This window comes from Oncorhynchus mykiss, chromosome 30, assembly GCF_013265735.2.
Source record: "Oncorhynchus mykiss isolate Arlee chromosome 30, USDA_OmykA_1.1, whole genome shotgun sequence".
Classification (NCBI taxonomy): domain Eukaryota; kingdom Metazoa; phylum Chordata; class Actinopteri; order Salmoniformes; family Salmonidae; genus Oncorhynchus; species Oncorhynchus mykiss.
In genome coordinates this window covers 1,906,483-1,929,011 of record NC_050570.1, presented here as the reverse complement: position 1 = coordinate 1,929,011, position 22,529 = coordinate 1,906,483, and the positions used below count along the sequence as shown (strand labels likewise).

At 34.2% G+C, this 22,529-nt stretch overlaps 1 protein-coding gene across 1 annotated transcript in view; it reads left to right on the top strand.

Moving 5' to 3' along the window:
• Window positions 1–22,529, top strand: part of dennd4a (DENN/MADD domain containing 4A) — a 111,591-nt gene that overhangs the window by 44,397 nt on the left and 44,665 nt on the right. Inside the window, exons 16-19 of the mRNA XM_036968559.1 lie at window positions 7,754–7,893; window positions 13,578–13,710; window positions 14,196–14,402; window positions 14,533–14,661. Coding sequence (XP_036824454.1) covers window positions 7,754–7,893; window positions 13,578–13,710; window positions 14,196–14,402; window positions 14,533–14,661 — 609 coding nt within the window. The remainder of the gene's footprint in view (window positions 1–7,753; window positions 7,894–13,577; window positions 13,711–14,195; window positions 14,403–14,532; window positions 14,662–22,529) is intronic.

The window sequence follows — 22,529 nt, the reverse complement described above, 5'->3', positions numbered from 1 at the left end:
AAGTTACTCCCTCATGAAGCCAGTATAAATCAACCTGATGTAAAGTTACTCCCTCATGAAGCCAGTATAAATCAACATTACGTAAAGTTACTCCCCCATGAAGCCAGTCTAAATCACCCTGTAAAGTTACTCCCTCATGAAGCCAGTCTAAATCAACATGATGTAAAGTTACTCCCTCATGAAGCCAGTCTAAATCACCCTGTAAAGTTACTCCCTCATGAAGCCAGTATAAATCAACATGATGTAAAGTTACTCCCTCATGAAGCCAGAATAAATCAACATGATGTAAAGTTACTCCCTCATGAAGCCAGTATAAATCAACCTGATGTAAAGTTACTCCCTCATGAAGCCAGAATAAATCAACATGATGTAAGGTTACTCCCTCATGAAGCCAGTATAAATCAACCTGATGTAAAGTTACTCCCTCATGAAGCCAGTCTAAATCAACCTGATGTAAAGTTACTCCCTCATGAAGCCAGTATAAATCAACATGATGTAAAGTTACTCCCTCATGAAGCCAGAATAAATCAACATGATGTAAGGTTACTCCCTCATGAAGCCAGTATAAATCAACCTGATGTAAAGTTACTCCCTCATGAAGCCAGTCTAAATCAACATGATGTAAAGTTACTCCCTCATGAAGCCAGAATAAATCAACATGATGTAAAGTTACTCCCTCATGAAGCCAGTCTAAATCACCCTGTAAAGTTACTCCCTCATGAAGCCAGTATAAATCAACATGATGTAAAGTTACTCCCTCATGAAGCCAGAATAAATCAACATGATGTAAAGTTACTCCCTCATGAAGCCAGTATAAATCAACCTGATGTAAAGTTACTCCCTCATTAAGCCAGGATAAATCAACCTGATGTAAAGTTACTCCCTCATGAAGCCAGTATAAATCAACCTGATGTAAAGTTACTCCCTCATGAAGCCAGAATAAATCAACATGATGTAAAGTTACTCCCTCATGAAGCCAGTATAAATCAACCTGATGTAAAGTTACTCCCTCATGAAGCCAGAATAAATCAACATGATGTAAGGTTACTCCCTCATGAAGCCAGTATAAATCAACCTGATGTAAAGTTACTCCCTCATGAAGCCAGTATAAATCAACCTGATGTAAAGTTACTCCCTCATGAAGCCAGTATAAATCAACATGATGTAAAGTTACTCCCTCGTGAAGCCAGTATAAATCAACCTGATGTAAAGTTACTCCCTCATGAAGCCAGTATAAATCAACCTGATGTAAAGTTACTCCCTCATGAAGCCAGGATAAATCAACATGATGTAAAGTTACTCCCTCATGAAGCCAGTATAAATCAACCTGATGTAAAGTTACTCCCTCATGAAGCCAGGATAAATCAACCTGATGTAAAGTTACTCCCTCATGAAGCCAGTATAAATCAACCTGATGTAAAGTTACTCCCTCATGAAGCCAGGATAAATCAACCTGATGTAAAGTTACTCCCTCATGAAGCCAGTATAAATCAACCTGATGTAAAGTTACTCCCTCATGCAGCCAGTCTAAATCAACCTGACGTATCGTTTCTGAAGCATAACGTTACGCTGACATTTATTGACATCCGTTGCTATGGTTACACAGTACCACAAGGTGTCAGGAGCTAGTCTGCGTACGCATCTCTTTAGCTAATCCAGGTTGCATGAAACATAAATACAGTACAATACAACACAATATAGTACAATAGAGTAAAGTACAGTACAATACAGTAAAGTACAGTACAATACAATACTTTACAATACAGTACAATACAGTAAAGTACAGTACAATACAGTACAATACAGTACAATACAGTAAAGTACAGTACAATACAGTACAATACAGTACAATACAGTAAAGTGCAGTACAATACAGTGCAATACAGTACAATATAGTACAATACAATATAGTACAGTACAATATAGTACAATACAATATAGTACAGTACAATACAGTACAATACAATATAATACAATATAGTACAATATAATACAGTAAAATACAGTACAATACAGTACAATACAATACTTTACAATACAGTACAATACAGTAAAGTACAGTACAATACAGTACAATACAGTACAATACAGTAAAGTGCAGTACAATACAGTGCAATACAGTACAATATAGTACAATATCATATAGTACAATATAATACAGTACAATACAATACAGTACAGTACAATATAGTAAAGCACAGTACAATACAATACAGTAAAGTACAGTACAATACAGTAAATTACAGGACAATACAGTGAAGTACAGTACAATACAGTAAAGTACAGTACAATGCAGTACAATACAGTAAAGTGCAGTACAATACAGTGCAGTACAGTACAATACAGTACAATATAGTACAATACAATATAGTACAGTACAATATAGTACAGTACAATACAGTACAATACAGTACAATACAATATAGTACAATATAATACAGTACAATACAGTACAATGCAGTAAAGTACAGTACAATACAGTACAATACAGTACAATACAATATATTACAGTACAATATAGTACAATACAATATAGTACAGTACAATACAGTATAATATAATGCAGTACAATACAGTACAATACAGTACAATACAATATACTACAGTACAATATAGTACAATACAGTACAATACAATATAATACAGTAAAATACAGTACAATACAATATAGTACAATATAATACAGTACAATACAATACAGTAAAGTACAGTACAATACAGTAAAGTGCAGTACAATACAGTGCAATACAGTACAATATAGTACAATACAATATAGTACAGTACAATATAGTACAATACAATATAGTACAGTACAATACAGTACAATACAGTACAAGATAATACAGTACAATACAGTACAATACAATATAGTACAATATAGTACAATATAATACAGTACAATACAGTACAATATAATACAGTACAATACAGTATAATACAGTAAAGTACAGTACAATACAGTACAATATAATACAGTACAATACAGTACAATATAGTACAATACAATATAGTACAGTACAATATAGTACAATACAATATAGTACAATACAATACAGTACAATATAATGCAGTATAATACAGTACAATACAGTACAAAACAGTACAATACAATATACTACAATACAATACAGTACAATACAATATAATACAGTAAAATACAGTACAATACAGTACAATACAGTACCGTACAATACAGTACAATACAATACAATACAGTACAATACAGTACAATATAGTACAATATAATATAGTACAATATAATACAGTACAATACAATACAGTACAGTACAATATAGTAAAGTACAGTACAATACAGTACAATATAGTACAGTACAATACAATACAGTACAGTACAATACAACAAAGTGCTGTACAATACAGTGCAATAGGGTACAATACAGTACAATATAGTACAATACAGTGCAATAGGGTACAATACAGTACAATATAGTACAATACAATATAGTACAGTACAATACAGTACAATACAATATAGTAAAATATAGTACAATATAATACAATACAATACAGTACAATACAGTACAATACAATATAGTACAATATAATACAGTACAATATGGTACAATACAATATAGTACAGTACAATACAGTACAATACAATATAGTACAGTACAATACAGTACAATACAATACAGTACAATACAGTACAATACAGTACAAGATAATACAGTACAATACAGTACAATACAATATAGTACAATATAGTACAATATAATACAGTACAATACAGTACAATATAATACAGTACAATACAGTATAATACAGTAAAGTACAGTACAATACAGTACAATATAATACAGTACAATACAGTACAATATAGTACAATACAATATAGTACAGTACAATATAGTACAATACAATATAGTACAATACAATACAGTACAATATAATGCAGTATAATACAGTACAATACAGTACAAAACAGTACAATACAATATACTACAGTACAATACAGTACAATACAATATAATACAGTAAAATGCAGTACAATACAGTACAATACAGTACCGTACAGTACAATACAATACAATACAGTACAATACAGTACAATATAGTACAATATAATATAGTACAATATAATACAGTACAATACAATACAGTACAGTACAATATAGTAAAGTACAGTACAATACAGTACAATATAGTACAGTACAATACAATACAGTAAAGTACAATACAATATAGTACAGTACAATACAACAAAGTGCTGTACAATACAGTGCAATAGGGTACAATACAGTACAATATAGTACAATACAATATAGTACAGTACAATACAGTACAATACAATATAGTACAATATAATACAGTACAATATGGTACAATACAATATAGTACAGTACAATACAGTACAATACAATATAGTACAGTACAATACAGTACAAAACAATACAGTACAATACAGTGCCCTGTAGAATGAAATACCTTGCTTTATTCTCTCTACTCTCTCTGATGACTCATATACTTTCTGTCAGCTAGAGGAAGTTGGACCGAACAAGGCTAGTTTGTTCCTTTCCAGCCAGACCCACTGCTCGATTTGTATGTGTGTGTGTGTGTGTGTGTGTGTGTGTGTGTGTGTGTGTGTGTGTGTGTGTGTGTGTGTGTGTGTGTATGTGTGTGTGTGTGTGTGTGTGTGTATGTGTATGTGTGTATGTGTATGTGTGTGTGTGTGTGTGTGTGTGTGACTGTGTGTGTATGTGTGTATATGTGTGTATGTGTGTGTGTGTGTGTGTGTTCTGTAATAGCCTCATAGAGCAACATGAGATTATAGAATTATGTTCAGGTCAGTGGAGGCTGGATTCATGTAGACTAGGAGAGGGGGAGGGGAGTGAGTGAGGAGGGGTGGACTTGACGTATCCTTGGCATGGCAGAAGGGAGGGGTACGGAGAGGTGAAGGAGAGGAGGGAGAGAAGGGAGGGGTAAGGACTATGATGCATGGCAGATTATTGGTGTAAGTAGAGGGGGGAGGAGGGGGTGGGAGAAGGGAGGAGAGGAGGGGAGGGAGAGAAGGGAGGGTAAGGAGAGGTGAGGGGGAGGAGAGGAGGGAGAGAAGGGAAGGGGAGGAGAGGAGGGAGAGAAGGGAGGGTAAGGAGAGGTGGAGGGGGAGGAGAGGATGGAGAGAAGGGGGTAAGGAGAGGTGAGGGGGAGGAGAGGAGGGAGAGAAGGGAGGGTAAGGAGAGGTGGAGGGGGAGGAGAGGAGAGAGAGAAGGGAGGGTAAGGAGAGGTGGAGGGGGAGGAGAGGAGGGAGAGAAGGTGGGGTAAGGACAGGTGGAGGGGAGGGAGAGAAGGGGGGGTAAGGAGAGGTGGAGGGGAAGGAGAGAAGGGGGGGTGGACTTGACGTATCCTTGGCATGGCAGAAGGGAGGGGTACGGAGAGGTGAAGGGAAGGGGAGGAGAGAGAGAAGGGGAGGAGAGGAGGGAGAGAAGGGAGGGTAAGGAGAGGTGGAGGGGGAGGAGAGGAGGGAGAGAAGGGGGTAAGGAGAGGTAAGGGGGAGGAGAGGAGGGAGAGAAGGGAGGGTAAGGAGAGGTGGAGGGGGAGGAGAGGAGGGAGAGAAGGTGAAGGAGTTATGACCCTGATAGACATTATTAATGCTTGTTTGCCTGGATTAACTCTTAGGATCTGATCTGTACTATTTAATTTAACCTTTATTTAACTAGGCAAGTCAGTTTAAGAACAAATTCTTATTTTCAACGACGGCCTAGGAACAGTGCCTGTTCAGGGGCAGAACGACAGTTTGGTACCTTGTCAGCTCAGGGGTTTGAACTTGCAACCTTCCGATTACTAGTCCATCCACTAGGCTACCCTGCCGCCCCAATATGATATTAAATCTCCACTCTGGAATCTGTGGTCTCCTCTCTGTGAATCTGTGCCAAGGCAGCAACTACTCTTCCTGGGTTTATTATGGATCCCCATTAGTTCCTGCCAAGGCAGCAGCTACTCTTCCTGGGGTTTATTATGGATCCCCATTAGTTCCTGCCAAGGCAGCAGCTACTCTTCCTGGGGTCCAGCAACATAAGACAGTTACTTATAGTTTAAAATACTACATGACATACATAGACCTACCTTGTTGATAGTGTTGTTAAGAAGGTAGAAACTAGGCCCTGTAGGACCTGCCTTGTTGATAGTGTTGTTAAGAAGGTAGAAACTAGGGCCTGTAGGACCTGCCTTGTTGATAGTGTTGTTAAGAAGGTAGAAACTAGGGCCTGTAGGACCTGCCTTGGTGATAGTGTTGTTAAGAAGGTAGAAACTAGGGCCTGTAGGACCTACCTTGTTGATAGTGTTGTTAAGAAGGTAGAAACTAGGGCCTGTAGGACCTGCCTTGTTGATAGTGTTGTTAAGAAAGTAGAAACTAGGGCCTGTAGGACCTGCCTTGGTGATAGTGTTGTTAAGAAGGTAGTAACTAGGGCCTGTAGGACCATGACAGTTTACAATCCAGGGTTACTCCAAGCAGTTTTGTCACCTCAACTTTCTCAATTTCCACATTATTTATTACAAGATTTAGTTGAGGTTTATGGTTTAGTGAATGATTTATCCCAAATACAATGCTTTTAGTTTTTTTTATATTTGTGAATGCTGGGGGGTGCATAAAGATGTAGGAATTCAGTTATGATGTCATAGTTGGAGCATGGTTCAATGTTCCTGTAAATTAGCACAAATGTACCTTTTTTCGTTCCTTCAAATTGCCTCCGTCTTGGAGCTAGAACTGGGATCATGTATACTAGAGCCCAGAGTCACGGAGAGAAGTGAGCAGTAAGGCCAGGTTAGTAAACCAGGTTAGTAAACCAGGTTAGTAAACAAGGTTAGTAAACCAGGTTAGTAAACAAGGTTAGTAAACAAGGTTAGTAAACCAGGTTAGTAAACCAGGTTAGTAAACCAGGTTAGTAAACAAGGCGTTTGTGGTAAGTACATGGGGGTCGCTGTTGATCCCCCCCGAGCTCTGATCTGTAATATGGTCATGATCTGGAATCACTGGTCTGGAATCACTGGTCTGGAATCACTGGTCTGGAATCACTGGTCTGGAATCACTGGTCTGGAATCACTGGTCTGGAATCACTGGTCCGGAATCACTGGTCCGGAATCACTGGTCTGGAATCACTGGTCTGGAATCACTGGTCTGGAATCACTGGTCTCGATTCACTGGTCTGGAATCACTGGTCCGGAATCACTGGTCTGGAATCACTGGTCTGGAATCACTGGTCTGGAATCACTGGTCTCTTCTCTGTCTGACATAATTTCAATGATTTCCTGTTCCTGTCTGGCAACAGATGACAGATCACTAATCATAGATAGCATTAGCCCCTGTACCTGTCTGGCAACAGATGACAGATCACTAATCATAGATAGCATTAGCCCCTGTACCTGTCTGGCAGCAGATGACAGATCACTGATCATAGATAGCATTAGCCCCTGTACACGCTTTCTAGTCGCTGCCAAGTAAGAAACAGGTCGTATGAACAATGCAAAGGCACTTTCACTCTCATGTACAGAAATAAGGCCTAATGACAGAACTGTGGCTTTTGTATGGATTCATTGTAGCTGTGTCTGTAGCCTTCTTGTGTCTTTCAATTGTGAACTGTGTTGTGGACAGACAGAATAGAGGACAGAACTGTGTTGTAGACAGACAGACTAGAGGACAGAACTGTGTTGTAGACAGACAGAATAGAGGACAGAACTGTGTTGTGGACGGACAGAATGTAGGACAAATAAATCAGGAAGGTGTGTTCCCTTTCAGATTCAGATGGACAGTGATGGACCAGAAGACACCAGGTTGATAGAGCTGGACGAGTCCCATCGCAGTGAACACACAGTCTACATCAACCCTCCTGAACTAAGACTGTTGGCTCAGGGAGAGGAGCACCCACTCTGCTATAGGTACTGTACACATACACACACACACACACACACACACACACACACACACACACACACACACACACACACACACACACACATACACACACACACACACACACTCTGTCTCTATCTCTATCTCTGTCTCTATCTCTATCTCTGTCTCTATCTCTGTCTCTCTCTGTCTCTCCCAATTCAATTCAATTTCAATGTAAAGGCTTTATTGGCATGGGAAACATATGTTAACATTGCCAAAGCAAGTGAAATAGATAATAAACACAAGTGAAATAAACTATAAAAAATGAACAGTGTTAGGTTCTAATTTTTCAGAGTAAATAACTCATAGACACTAGAGAAGCTTAACCAAATTAAACCTCCCCAAAGGGTCATTACAGCTGTAGTTCAGACAAAAACACATTCCCACCATCACAAGTATATATATATACCCCACTTTATACACCCCTCCTTCTCTCCAATCCTGACATATTATGGTTCCACAGGAAGAGGGTAACAGGATACTAAACCCTTATTACCTGACCTCCTGACCTCTACCCCTCCTTCTCTCCAATCCTGACATCTTATGGTTCCACAGGAAGAGGGTAACAGGATACTAAACCCTTATTACCTGACCTCCTGACCTCTACCCCTCCTTCTCTCCAATCCTGACATCTTATGGTTCCACAGGAAGAGGGTAACAGGATACTAAACCCTTATTACCTGACCTCCTGACCTCTACCCCTCCTTCGCCTAATCCACAGATGTCCCTTTTCATCCCCTATAGCAATCCTTTGATCTCCTCTCGTCCATCCAAAACCATCTGTCTACAGAGAACCATTCAGTTCTGACATAAACCCCTCTGTCACTCCTTTATATACACAATGCTTCTGATCTATCATTTATTTAATATTTCTCAATGTTCAAAGGTTAGCCTGAATCCAACAGCATTAAACATTACACGTACAGAAGTTCCAAAATAATAAAGACATTTTAAATGTCACATTATATCTATATATAATGATGTGAAAATACTTAAAGTACAAAAGGGAAAATAAATAAACATAAATATGGGTTGTATTTACAATGGTGTTTGTTCTTCACTGGTTGCCCTTTTCTTGTGGCAACAGGTCACAAATCTTACTGCTGTGATGGCACACTGTGGAATTTCACCCAGTAGATATGGGAGTTTTCGAATTCTTTGTGGATCTGTGTAATCTGAGGGAAATATGTATCTCTAATATGGTCATACATTGGGCAGGGGGTTAGAAAGTGCAGCTCAGTTTCCACCTCATTTTGTGGGCAGTGAGCACATAGCCTGTCTTCTCTTGAGAGCCAGGTCTGTCTACGGCGGCCTTTCTCAATAGCAAGGCTATGCTCACTGAGTCTGTACATAGTCAAAGCTTTCCTTAATTTTGGGTCAGTCACAGTGGTCAGGTATTCTGCCACTGTGTACTCTCTGTTTAGGGTCAGTCACAGTGGTCAGGTATTCTGCCACTGTGTACTCTCTGTTTAGGGTCAGTCACAGTGGTCAGGTATTCTGCCACTGTGTACTCTCTGTGTAGGGTCAAATAGCATTCTAATTCTTTCCAATGTGTCAAGTAATTATCTTTTTGTTTTCTCATGATTTGGTTCGTTCTAAATGTGTCTGTCCTGGGGGTCTGTGGGGTGTGTTTGTGTTTGTGAACAGAGCCCCAGGACCAGCTTGCTTAGGGGTCTCTTCTCCAGGTTCATCTCTCTGTAGATGATGGCTTTGTTATGGAAGGTTTGGGAATCGCTTCCTTTTAGGTGGTTGTAGAATTTAACAGCTCTTTTCTGGAGTTTAATAATTAGCGGGTATCGGTCTAATTCTGCTCTGCGTGCATTATTTAGTGTTTTACGTTGTATACGGGGGATATTTTTGCAGAATTCTGCAGTCTCAATCAGTGGGATGCTGGGTGGTAGGGCTGCTGGCTTACTTCTAAAGTGTAAAAACATGACATACCCGTTTACAGGGTTTGGTAACTCTTGAGGTTCCAACGAATTAGGTAAATCTGATTTTAATTTTCATACAACTCACTGATGGAACAATTTGCAGAACTCTTTACAATTAGATGTTCTGGTGCCTCTCGGGCAGCTCAGGGTGTAGCTAAACCCAGTACCTGAGGCCTGTAACTGTTTTTAACTATTGTTGTGTTTTGTTTTAATTGGGATTTTGTTTTACATTGTATTGGTTGTTGTATTGTTGGGATCAGGGCAGCCTTGGGAATGAGAACCTGGTCTCAATGGGTTTTTATTGGGAATGAGAACCTGGTCTCAATAGGTTTTCCTTGGGAATGAGAACCTGGTCTCAATGGGTTTTCCTGGGAATGAGAACCTGGTCTCAATGGGTTCCCCTGGGAATGAGAACCTGGTCTCAATGGGTTCCCCTGTGAATGAGAACCTGGTCTCAATGGGTTCCCCTGTGAATGAGAACCTGGTCTCAATGGGTTTTCCTGGGAATGAGAACCTGGTCTCAATGGGTTCCCCTGTGAATGAGAACCTGGTCTCAATGGGTTTTCCTGGGAATGAGAACCTGGTCTCAATGGGTTTTCCCTGGGAATTAGAACCAGGTCTCAATGGGTTTTCCTGGGAATGAGAACCTGGTCTCAATGGGTTTTCCTGGGAATGAGAACCTGGTCTCAATGAGTTTTCCTGGGAATGAGAACCTGGTCTAAATGGGTTCCCCTGGGAATGAGAACCTGGTCTCAATGGGATCCCCTGGGAATGAGAACCTGGTCTCAATGGGTTCCCCTGTGAATGAGAACCTGGTCTCAATGGGTTTTCCTGGGAATGAGAACCTGGTCTCAATGGGTTTTCCTGGGAATGAGAACCTGGTCTCAATGGGTTTTCCTGGGAATGAGAACCTGGTCTCAATGGCTTTTCCTGGGAATGAGAACCTGGTCTCAATGGCTTTTCCTGGGAATGAGAACCTGTTCTCAATGGGTTTTCCTGGGAATGAGAACCTGGTCTCAATGGGTTTTCCTGGGAATGAGAACCTGCTGAGGTATTTCAGGGCTACAACTAAATTGTGACGTCTGATGGTAACTGAGGAGAGGTATGAAAAATAGTGTTGTGTTAACACTTACCCTGTCCAGCTACATTGTGTTAACCCTGTCCAGCTACTGACCATGTTGTGTTAACCCTGTCCAGCTACTGACCGTGTTGTGTTAACCATGTCCAGCTACTGACAGTGTTGTGTTAACCCTGTCAAGCTACTGACCGTGTTGTGTTAACCCTGTCCAGCTACATTGTGTTAACCCTGTCCAGCTACTGACCGTGTTGTGGTAACCCTGTCCAGCTACTGACCGTGTTGTGTTAACCCTTTCCAGCTACTGACCGTGTTGTGTTAACCCTGTCCAGCTACTGACAGTGTTGTGTTAACCCTGTCCAGCTACTGACCGTGTTGTGTTAACCCTGTCCAGCTACTCACAGTGTTGTGTTAATCCTGTCCAGCTACTGACCGTGTTGTGGTAACCTTGTCTAGCTACTGACCGTGTTGTGTTAACCCTGTCCAGCTACTGACAGTGTTGTGTTAACCCTGTCCAACTACTCACAGTGTTGTGTTAACCCTGTCCAGCTACTGACCGTGTTGTGTTAACCCTGTCCAGCTACGTTGTGTTAACCCTGTCCAGCTACTGACCATGTTGTGTTAACCCTGTCCAGCTACTGACAGTGTTGTGGTAACCCTGTCCAGCTACTGACTGTGTTGTGGTAACCCTGTCCAACTACTCACAGTGTTGTGTTAACCCTGTCCAGCTACTGACCGTGTTGTGTTAACCCTGTCCAACTACTGACCTTGTTGTGTTAACCCTGTCCAGCTACTGACCGTGTTGTGTTAACCCTGTCCAGCTACTGACCATGTTGTGTGAACCATGTCCATCTACTGACCGTGTTGTGTTAACCCTGTCCAGCTACTGACCGTGTTGTGTTAACCATGTCCAGCTACTGACAGTGTTGTGTTAACCCTGTCCAACTACTCACAGTGTTGTGTTAACCCTGTCCAGCTACTGACCGTGTTGTGTTAACCCTGTCCAGCTACGTTGTGTTAACCCTGTCCAGCTACTGACCATGTTGTGTTAACCCTGTCCAGCTACTGACAGTGTTGTGGTAACCCTGTCCAGCTACTGACTGTGTTGTGGTAACCCTGTCCAACTACTCACAGTGTTGTGTTAACCCTGTCCAGCTACTGACCGTGTTGTGTTAACCCTGTCCAACTACTGACCGTGTTGTGTTAACCCTGTCCAGCCACTGACCGTGTTGTGTTAACCCTGTCCAGCTACTGACCATGTTGTGTGAACCATGTCCAGCTACTGACCGTGTTGTGTTAACCCTGTCCAGCTACTGACCGTGTTGTGTTAACCATGTCCAGCTACTGACAGTGTTGTGTTAAAACCTCTTACTTCTACCCCCTCCTTTTTCGAACATTCTGTTAAAAATCGCGCAACTTTTCAGCGTCCTGCTACTCATGCCAGGAATATAGTATATGCATATGATTAGTATGTGTGGATAGAAAACACTCTGAAGTTTCTAAAACTGGTTAAATCACGGCTGTGACTATAACAGATCGTGTGTTTCATTGAAAAACGCAAGAAAAACTGCTCTCTGAAAGCTAAAAATAATTTCCATAAGTCACTTTCATGGGTTGTTAAAAGGGGACAAAATTTAATATCGACCTGCATGCAATTCATACAAATTCCACACGATGTCGCCATTGTCGTCATTTTCAATGGAATTTTTTGTTGGAAAATCCAACTATCTGGATTCCGTTTCTTCCGGTCTCCACCAGGATCTTTTCAATGTGGACATTGGCAGCCATTGATTTGCAGACGAGGAGCTATTGAATATACATCGCCCTGTAATCATTTTGATAGATTATAAACGTTTACTAATACCTAAAGTTGGATTACAAAAGGATTTCGAAGTGTTTTGTGAAAGTTTATCGTCAACTTTTTTAATTTTAAAAAATGACGCAGCGTTTAAAAACGATGTTTTTTTCTGAATGACACAGCTTCCATAGAAAGATATTTTGGGTATATATGGACCGATTTAAACGAAAAAAAGACCCAATAGTGATGTTTATGGGGCATATAGGAGTGCCAAGAAAGAAGCTCGTCAAAGGTAATGAATGTTTTATATTTTATTTCTGCGTTTTGTGCAGCGCCGGATAAGCAAAGTCTTTGTTTACGTCGCATTCAGGCATTTTGAGGTGTTGCATGCTATCAGATAATAGCTTCTCATGCTTTCGCCGAAAAGCATTTTAAAAATCTGACTTGTTGGCTAGGTTCACAACGAGTGTAGCTTTAATTCAATACCCTGCTTGTGAATTTTGATCAAGGTTTGAGTTTTAACGAGTACATTTAGCATTTAGCGTAGCGCATTTGCATTTCCAGGTGCCTAGTTGAGACATATGCGTCTCAAGTAGGATCAAGAAGTTTTTAACCATGTCCAGCTACTGACCGTGTTGTGTTAACCATGTCCAGCTACTGACAGTGTTGTGTTAACCCTGTCCAACTACTGACCGTGTTGTGTTAACCCTGTCTAACTACTCACAGTGTTGTGTTAACCCTGTCCAGCTACATTGTGTTAACCCTGTCCAGCTACTGACCGTGTTTTGTTAACCCTGTCCAGCTACTGACCGTGTTGTGGTAACCCTGTCCAGCTACTGACCGTGTTGTGTTAACCCTGTCCAGCTACTCAGGGTTTCCGGTGCTGAGTCGTGATTTGTTGGAGCTCCAGGATGGACCTCGCCCCTCCTCAGCCAGCCTGACACAGAGACACACCAGTCCAGCCAGCCCTGCTGCCATCTTTAGGCGCTCCAAACAGGTCATTACCACACGCAGCTACGCAAAAACCAGACAGACAGAGGGACGGAACCAACAGACAGTCGCACACACACACACACTCATCTCAGCTAAGACCTAATCCTCCGTACCAGACAGACAGACAGGCTAAGCCCTACTCCTCCGTACCACAGACAGACAGACAGGCTAAAACCTACTCCTCCGTACCAGAAAGACAGGCAGGCAGTCAGACAGACAGACAGACAGACAGACAGACATTTTATTTTTCTCTAACGTACTGGAACTCATCAGGGCTTCATTCTCAACTGCAATACAAGGCGTCATAATCTCATGGTCTCCTCCCTCCGAGAAGAGCAGACTGCACCGCCAGGCTCCTGAGAATCAGAAGTGTCCCGTACGACTGTTTGTACGAACCGCCTGATAAACGCCACTCAACCCACTGTTGTCAGACCTGTACAGTAACTCTAGTTCTTAACTGTTTATTTTGTTGTAATGTACTGTGTCCAGGAGATTCGCTCGGCCCAGCGGATGGCTAAAACCCACGCCTCCGTACCCCAGATGTGGTCTAAGTGTCTGCTGCGTCACTGTTACGGCCTGTGGTTCATATGCCTACCAGCTTACGCCAGCGCATGCCACTCCAAAGTGCGGGCACTACGCATGGCCTACGACATCCTGAGGAAGATGCAGGACAAGAAGCTACAGGCACCTGATGAGGTAGGAAACAATAGATGTGCTGATGTGTGTGTGTCTCCTCTCCTCTCCAGGTGTCCTACAGGGTGCAGATGTCCTCGCTAACTCTATCTTCCTGTCTCCTGTCTCCTGTCTCCTGTCTCCTGTCTCCTAGGTGTGTTACCGGGTGTTAATGCAACTATGTGGACAGTACAGCCAACCAGTCCTGGCGGTCAGAGTTCTGTTTGAGATGAAGAAGGCTGGAGTTCATCCCAACGCCATCACCTACGGTTACTACAACAAGGTGAGTGCTGCTGATGAATAAATTCCATCTACAAAGACTACCATATACACTATATTATGTGTGCTTGATTGATCGATGTATTGATTGATTGGTTCCGGGCGGGGTTGGAGAGCACTTAGCCATCCAGTACTATTGATAGATTGATAGATTAATAGATTGATATATTGATATATTGATAGATTGATAGATTGATAGATTGATAGATTGATTGATAGTTTAATAGATTGATAGATTGATAGATAGATAGATAGATAGATAGATAGATAGATAGATAGATAGATAGATAGATAGATAGTTTAATAGATTGATAGTTTAATAGATTGATAGATAGATAGATAGATAGATAGTTTAATAGATTGATAGTTTAATAGATTGATAGTTTAATAGATTGATAGATTGATAGATTGATAGATAGATAGTTTAATAGATTGATAGTTTAATAGATTGATAGTTTAATAGATTGATAGTTTAATAGATTGATAGATTGATAGTTTAATAGATTGATATATTGATAGTTTAATAGATTGATAGTTTAATAGATTGATAGTTTAATAGATTGATAGTTTAATAGATAGATAGTTTAATAGATTGATAGATTGATAGATAGATAGATAGTTTAATAGATTGATAGTTTAATAGATTGATAGTTTAATAGATTGATAGTTTAATAGATTGATAGTTTAATAGATTGATAGTTTAATAGATTGATAGTTTAATAGATTGATAGTTTAATAGATTGATAGTTTAATAGATTGATAGTTTAATAGATTGATAGTTTAATAGATTGATAGTTTAATAGATTGATAGATAGATAGTTTAATAGATAGATAGTTTAATAGATTGATAGTTTAATAGATAGATAGTTTAATAGATTGATAGTTTAATAGATTGATAGTTTAATAGATAGATAGATTGATAGATTGATATATTGATAGTTTAATAGATTGATAGATTGATAGTTTAATAGATTGATAGTTTAATAGATAGATAGTTTAATAGATTGATAGTTTAATAGATTGATAGTTTAATAGATTGATAGATTGATAGATTGATATATTGATAGTTTAATAGATTGATAGATTGATAGTTTAATAGATTGATAGTTTAATAGATAGATAGTTTAATAGATTGATAGTTTAATAGATTGATAGTTTAATAGATTGATAGTTTAATAGATTGATAGTTTAATAGATTGATAGTTTAATAGATTGATAGTTTAATAGATTGATAGTTTAATAGATTGATAGATTGATAGATTGATTGATAGTTTAATAGATTGATAGTTTAATAGATTGATAGTTTAATAGATTGATAGTTTAATAGATTGATAGTTTAATAGATTGATAGATTGATAGATTGATTGATAGTTTAATAGATTGATAGATTGATAGATTGATTGATAGTTTAATAGATTGATAGTTTAATAGATTGATAGTTTAATAGATTGATAGATTGATAGTTTAATAGATTGATAGTTTAATAGATAGATAGTTTAATAGATTGATAGTTTAATAGATTGATAGTTTAATAGATTGATAGTTTAATAGATTGATAGTTTAATAGATTGATAGTTTAATAGATTGATAGATTGATAGTTTAATAGATTGATAGATTGATAGATTGATAGTTTAATAGATTGATAGTTTAATAGATTGATAGTTTAATAGATTGATAGTTTAATAGATTGATAGTTTAATAGATTGATAGTTTAATAGATTGATAGATTGATAGTTTAATAGATTGATAGTTTAATAGATTGATAGTTTAATAGATTGATAGATTGATAGTTTAATAGATTGATAGATTGATAGTTTAATAGATTGATAGATTGATAGTTTAATAGATTGATAGATTGATAGTTTAATAGATTGATAGTTTAATAGATTGATAGTTTAATAGATTGATAGTTTAATAGATTGATAGTTTAATAGATTGATAGATTGATAGATTGATAGTTTAATAGATTGATAGATTAATAGATTGATAGTTTAATAGATTGATAGTTTAATAGATTGATAGTTTAATAGATTGATAGATTGATAGATTGATTGATAGTTTAATAGATTGATAGATTGATATATTGATAGATTGATAGATTGATAGATTGATAGATTGATAGATTGATTGATAGTTTAATAGATTGATAGATTGATATATTGATAGATTGATAGATTGATAGATTGATAGATTGATAGATTGATTGATAGTTTAATAGATTGATAGATTGATAGATAGATAGATTGATAGATAGTTTAATAGATTGATAGTTTAATAGATTAAAAGATTGATAGTTTAATAGATTGATAGTTTAATAGATTGATAGATTGATAGTTTAATAGATTGATAGAGTGATAGATTGATATATTGATAGATAGATAGATAGATAGATAGATAGATAGATAGTTTAATAGATTGATATATTGATATATTGATAGATTGATAGATTGATAGATTGATAGATTGATTGATAGTTTAATAGATTGATAGATTGATAGATAGATTGATAGATAGATAGATAGATAGTTTAATAGATTGATAGTTTAATAGATTGATAGATAGATAGATAGATAGTTTAATAGATTGATAGTTTAATAGATTGATAGATTGATAGATAGATAGATAGTTTAATAGATAGATAGTTTAATAGATTGATAGTTTAATAGATTGATAGATTAATAGATTGATAGATTGATAGATTGATAGTTTAATAGATTGATAGATTGATAGTTTAATAGATTGATAGATTGATAGTTTAATAGATTGATAGTTTAATAGATTGATAGATTGATAGTTTAATAGATTGATAGATTGATAGTTTAATAGATTGATAGATTGATAGTTTAATAGATTGATAGTTTAATAGATAGATAGTTTAATAGATTGATAGATTGATAGTTTAATAGATTGATAGTTTAATAGATTGATAGTTTAATAGATTGATAGATTAATAGATTGATAGTTTAATAGATTGATAGATTGATAGTTTAATAGATTGATAGTTTAATAGATTGATAGTTTAATAGATTGATAGATTAATAGATTGATAGTTTAATAGATTGATAGATTGATAGTTTAATAGATTGATAGTTTAATAGATTGATAGTTTAATAGATTGATAGTTTAATAGATTGATAGTTTAATAGATTGATAGTTTAATAGATTGATAGTTTAATAGATTGATAGATTGATAGTTTAATAGATTGATAGTTTAATAGATTGATAGTTTAATAGATTGATAGTTTAATAGATTGATAGTTTAATAGATTGATAGTTTAATAGATTGATAGATTGATAGTTTAATAGATTGATAGATTGATAGTTTAATAGATTGATAGATTGATAGTTTAATAGATTGATAGATTGATAGTTTAATAGATTGATAGATTGATAGTTTAATAGATTGATAGTTTAATAGATTGATAGTTTAATAGATTGATAGATTGATAGATAGATAGATTGATAGATTGATAGATAGATAGTTTAATAGATTGATAGTTTAATAGATTGATAGTTTAATAGATTGATAGTTTAATAGATTGATAGTTTAATAGATTGATAGTTTAATAGATTGATAGTTTAATAGATTGATAGATTGATATATTGATAGTTTAATAGATTGATAGATTGATAGATTGATAGTTTAATAGATTGATAGATTGATAGTTTAATAGATTGATAGTTTAATAGATTGATAGTTTAATAGATTGATAGTTTAATAGATTGATAGATAGATAGTTTAATAGATTGATAGTTTAATAGATTGATAGATTGATAGTTTAATAGATTGATAGTTTAATAGATTGATAGATTGATAGATTGATAGATAGATTAATAGATTGATAGTTTAATAGATTGATAGATAGATAGATAGATAGATAGATTAATAGATTGATAGTTTAATAGATTGATAGATAGATTGATAGTTTAATAGATTGATAGATTGATAGATAGATAGATAGTTTAATAGATTGATAGATTGATAGTTTAATAGATTGATAGATTGATAGTTTAATAGATTGATAGATTGATAGATAGATAGATAGATTAATAGATTGATAGTTTAATAGATTGATAGATAGATTGATAGTTTAATAGATTGATAGATTGATAGATAGATAGATAGTTTAATAGATTGATAGATTGATAGATAGATAGATAGTTTAATAGATTGATAGATTGATAGATAGATAGATAGTTTAATAGATTGATAGATTGATAGATAGATAGATAGTTTAATAGATTGATAGATAGATAGATAGTTTAATAGATTGATAGTTTAATAGATTGATAGATTAATAGATAGATAGATTGATAGATTGATAGATTGATAGATAGATAGATAGTTTAATAGATTGATAGTTTAATAGATTGATAGATTAATAGATAGATTGATAGATTAATAGATAGATTAATAGATTGATAGTTTAATAGATTGATAGTTTAATAGATTGATAGATTGATAGATAGATTAATAGATTGATAGTTTAATAGATTGATAGATTGATAGATTGATAGATAGATAGATAGTTTAATAGATTGATAGTTTAATAGATTGATAGATTAATAGATAGATTGATAGATTAATAGATAGATTAATAGATTGATAGTTTAATAGATTGATAGATTAATAGATAGATTGATAGTTTAATAGATTGATAGATTGATAGATAGATAGATAGTTTAATAGATTGATAGATTGATAGATAGATAGATAGTTTAATAGATTGATAGATTGATAGATAGATAGATAGTTTAATAGATTGATAGATTGATAGATAGATAGATAGTTTAATAGATTGATAGATAGATAGATAGTTTAATAGATTGATAGTTTAATAGATTGATAGATTAATAGATAGATAGTTTAATAGATTGATAGTTTAATAGATTGATAGTTTAATAGATTGATAGTTTAATAGATTGATAGATTGATAGATAGTTTAATAGATTGATAGATTGATAGATAGTTTAATAGATTGATAGTTTAATAGATTGATAGTTTAATAGATTGATAGTTTAATAGATTGATAGTTTAATAGATTGATAGTTTAATAGATTGATAGTTTAATAGATTGATAGTTTAATAGATTGATAGTTTAATAGATTGATAGATTGATAGATAGTTTAATAGATTGATAGATAGATAGATAGTTTAATAGATTGATAGTTTAATAGATTGATAGATTGATAGATTGATAGATAGATAGATAGATTAATAGATTGATAGTTTAATAGATTGATAGATTAATAGATAGATTGATAGTTTAATAGATTGATAGATTGATAGATAGATAGATAGTTTAATAGATTGATAGATTGATAGATAGATAGATAGATTAATAGATTGATAGTTTAATAGATTGATAGATTGATAGATAGATTGATAGTTTAATAGATTGATAGATTGATAGATAGATAGATAGTTTAATAGATTGATAGATTGATAGATAGATAGATAGTTTAATAGATTGATAGATTGATAGATAGATAGATAGTTTAATAGATTGATAGATTGATAGATAGATAGATAGTTTAATAGATTGATAGATAGATAGATAGTTTAATAGATTGATAGTTTAATAGATTGATAGATTAATAGATTGATAGTTTAATAGATTGATAGATTGATAGATAGTTTAATAGATTGATAGATTGATAGATAGTTTAATAGATTGATAGTTTAATAGATTGATAGTTTAATAGATTGATAGTTTAATAGATTGATAGATTGATAGATAGTTTAATAGATTGATAGATTAATAGATTGATAGTTTAATAGATTGATAGATTGATAGATAGTTTAATAGATTGATAGATTGATAGATAGTTTAATAGATTGATAGTTTAATAGATTGATAGTTTAATAGATTGATAGTTTAATAGATTGATAGTTTAATAGATTGATAGATTGATAGATTGATAGATTGATAGATTGATAGATTGATAGATTGATAGTTTAATAGATTGATAGTTTAATAGATAGATAGTTTAATAGATTGATAGTTTAATAGATTGATAGATTGATAGATTGATAGATTGATAGATTGATAGATTGATAGATTGATAGTTTAATAGATTGATAGTTTAATAGATTGATAGTTTAATAGATTGATAGATTGATAGTTTAATAGATTGATAGATTGATAGTTTAATAGATTGATAGTTTAATAGATTGATAGTTTAATAGATTGATAGTTTAATAGATTGATAGTTTAATAGATTGATAGATTGATAGTTTAATAGATTGATAGATTGATAGTTTAATAGATTGATAGTTTAATAGATTGATAGTTTAATAGATTGATAGTTTAATAGATTGATAGTTTAATAGATTGATAGATTGATAGATTGATAGTTTAATAGATTGATAGATTGATAGATTGATAGATTGATAGATTGATGGTTTAATAGATTGATAGTTTAATAGATTGATAGTTTAATAGATTGATAGTTTAATAGATTGATAGATTGATAGTTTAATAGATTGATAGTTTAATAGATTGATAGTTTAATAGATTGATAGTTTAATAGATTGATAGTTTAATAGATTGATAGATTGATAGTTTAATAGATTGATAGTTTAATAGATTGATAGTTTAATAGATTGATAGTTTAATAGATTGATAGATTGATAGATTGATAGATTGATTGATAGTTTAATAGATTGATAGTTTAATAGATTGATAGTTTAATAGATAGATAGATAGATAGATAGATAGATAGATAGATAGATAGTTTAATAGATTGATAGATTGATAGTTTAATAGATTGATAGATTGATAGATTGATTGATAGTTTAATAGATTGATAGTTTAATAGATTAATAGATTGATAGTTTAATAGATTGATAGATTGATAGATTGATAGTTTAATAGATTGATAGATTGATAGAGTGATAGATTGATAGATTGATAGATAGATAGATAGATAGATAGATAGATAGATAGATAGATAGTTTAATAGATTGATAGATTGATAGTTTAATAGATTGATAGATTGATAGATTGATTGATAGTTTAATAGATTGATAGTTTAATAGATTAAAAGATTGATAGTTTAATAGATTGATAGTTTAATAGATTGATAGATTGATAGTTTAATAGATTGATAGAGTGATAGATTGATATATTGATAGATAGATAGATAGATAGATAGATAGATAGATAGATAGATAGTTTAATAGATTGATAGATTGATAGTTTAATAGATTGATAGATTGATAGTTTAATAGATTGATAGATTGATAGATAGATAGATTGATAGATAGTTTAATAGATTGATAGTTTAATAGATTGATAGTTTAATAGATTGATAGATTGATAGATTGATAGTTTAATAGATTGATAGTTTAATATATTGATAGTTTAATAGATTGATAGTTTAATAGATTGATAGTTTAATATATTGATAGATTGATAGATTGATGGTTTAATAGATTGATAGATTGATAGTTTAATAGATTGATAGATTAATAGATTGATAGATTGATAGTTTAATAGATTGATAGATTGATAGATAGATAGTTTAATAGATTGATAGTTTAATAGATTGATAGTTTAATAGATTGATAGATTGATAGATTGATAGATTGATAGATTGATTGATAGTTTAATAGATTGATAGATTGATATATTGATAGATTGATAGATTGATAGATTGATAGATTGATAGATTGATTGATAGTTTAATAGATTGATAGATTGATAGATAGATAGATTGATAGATAGTTTAATAGATTGATAGTTTAATATATTGATAGATTGATAGTTTAATAGATTGATAGTTTAATAGATTGATAGATTGATAGTTTAATAGATTGATAGAGTGATAGATTGATATATTGATAGATAGATAGATATATAGATAGA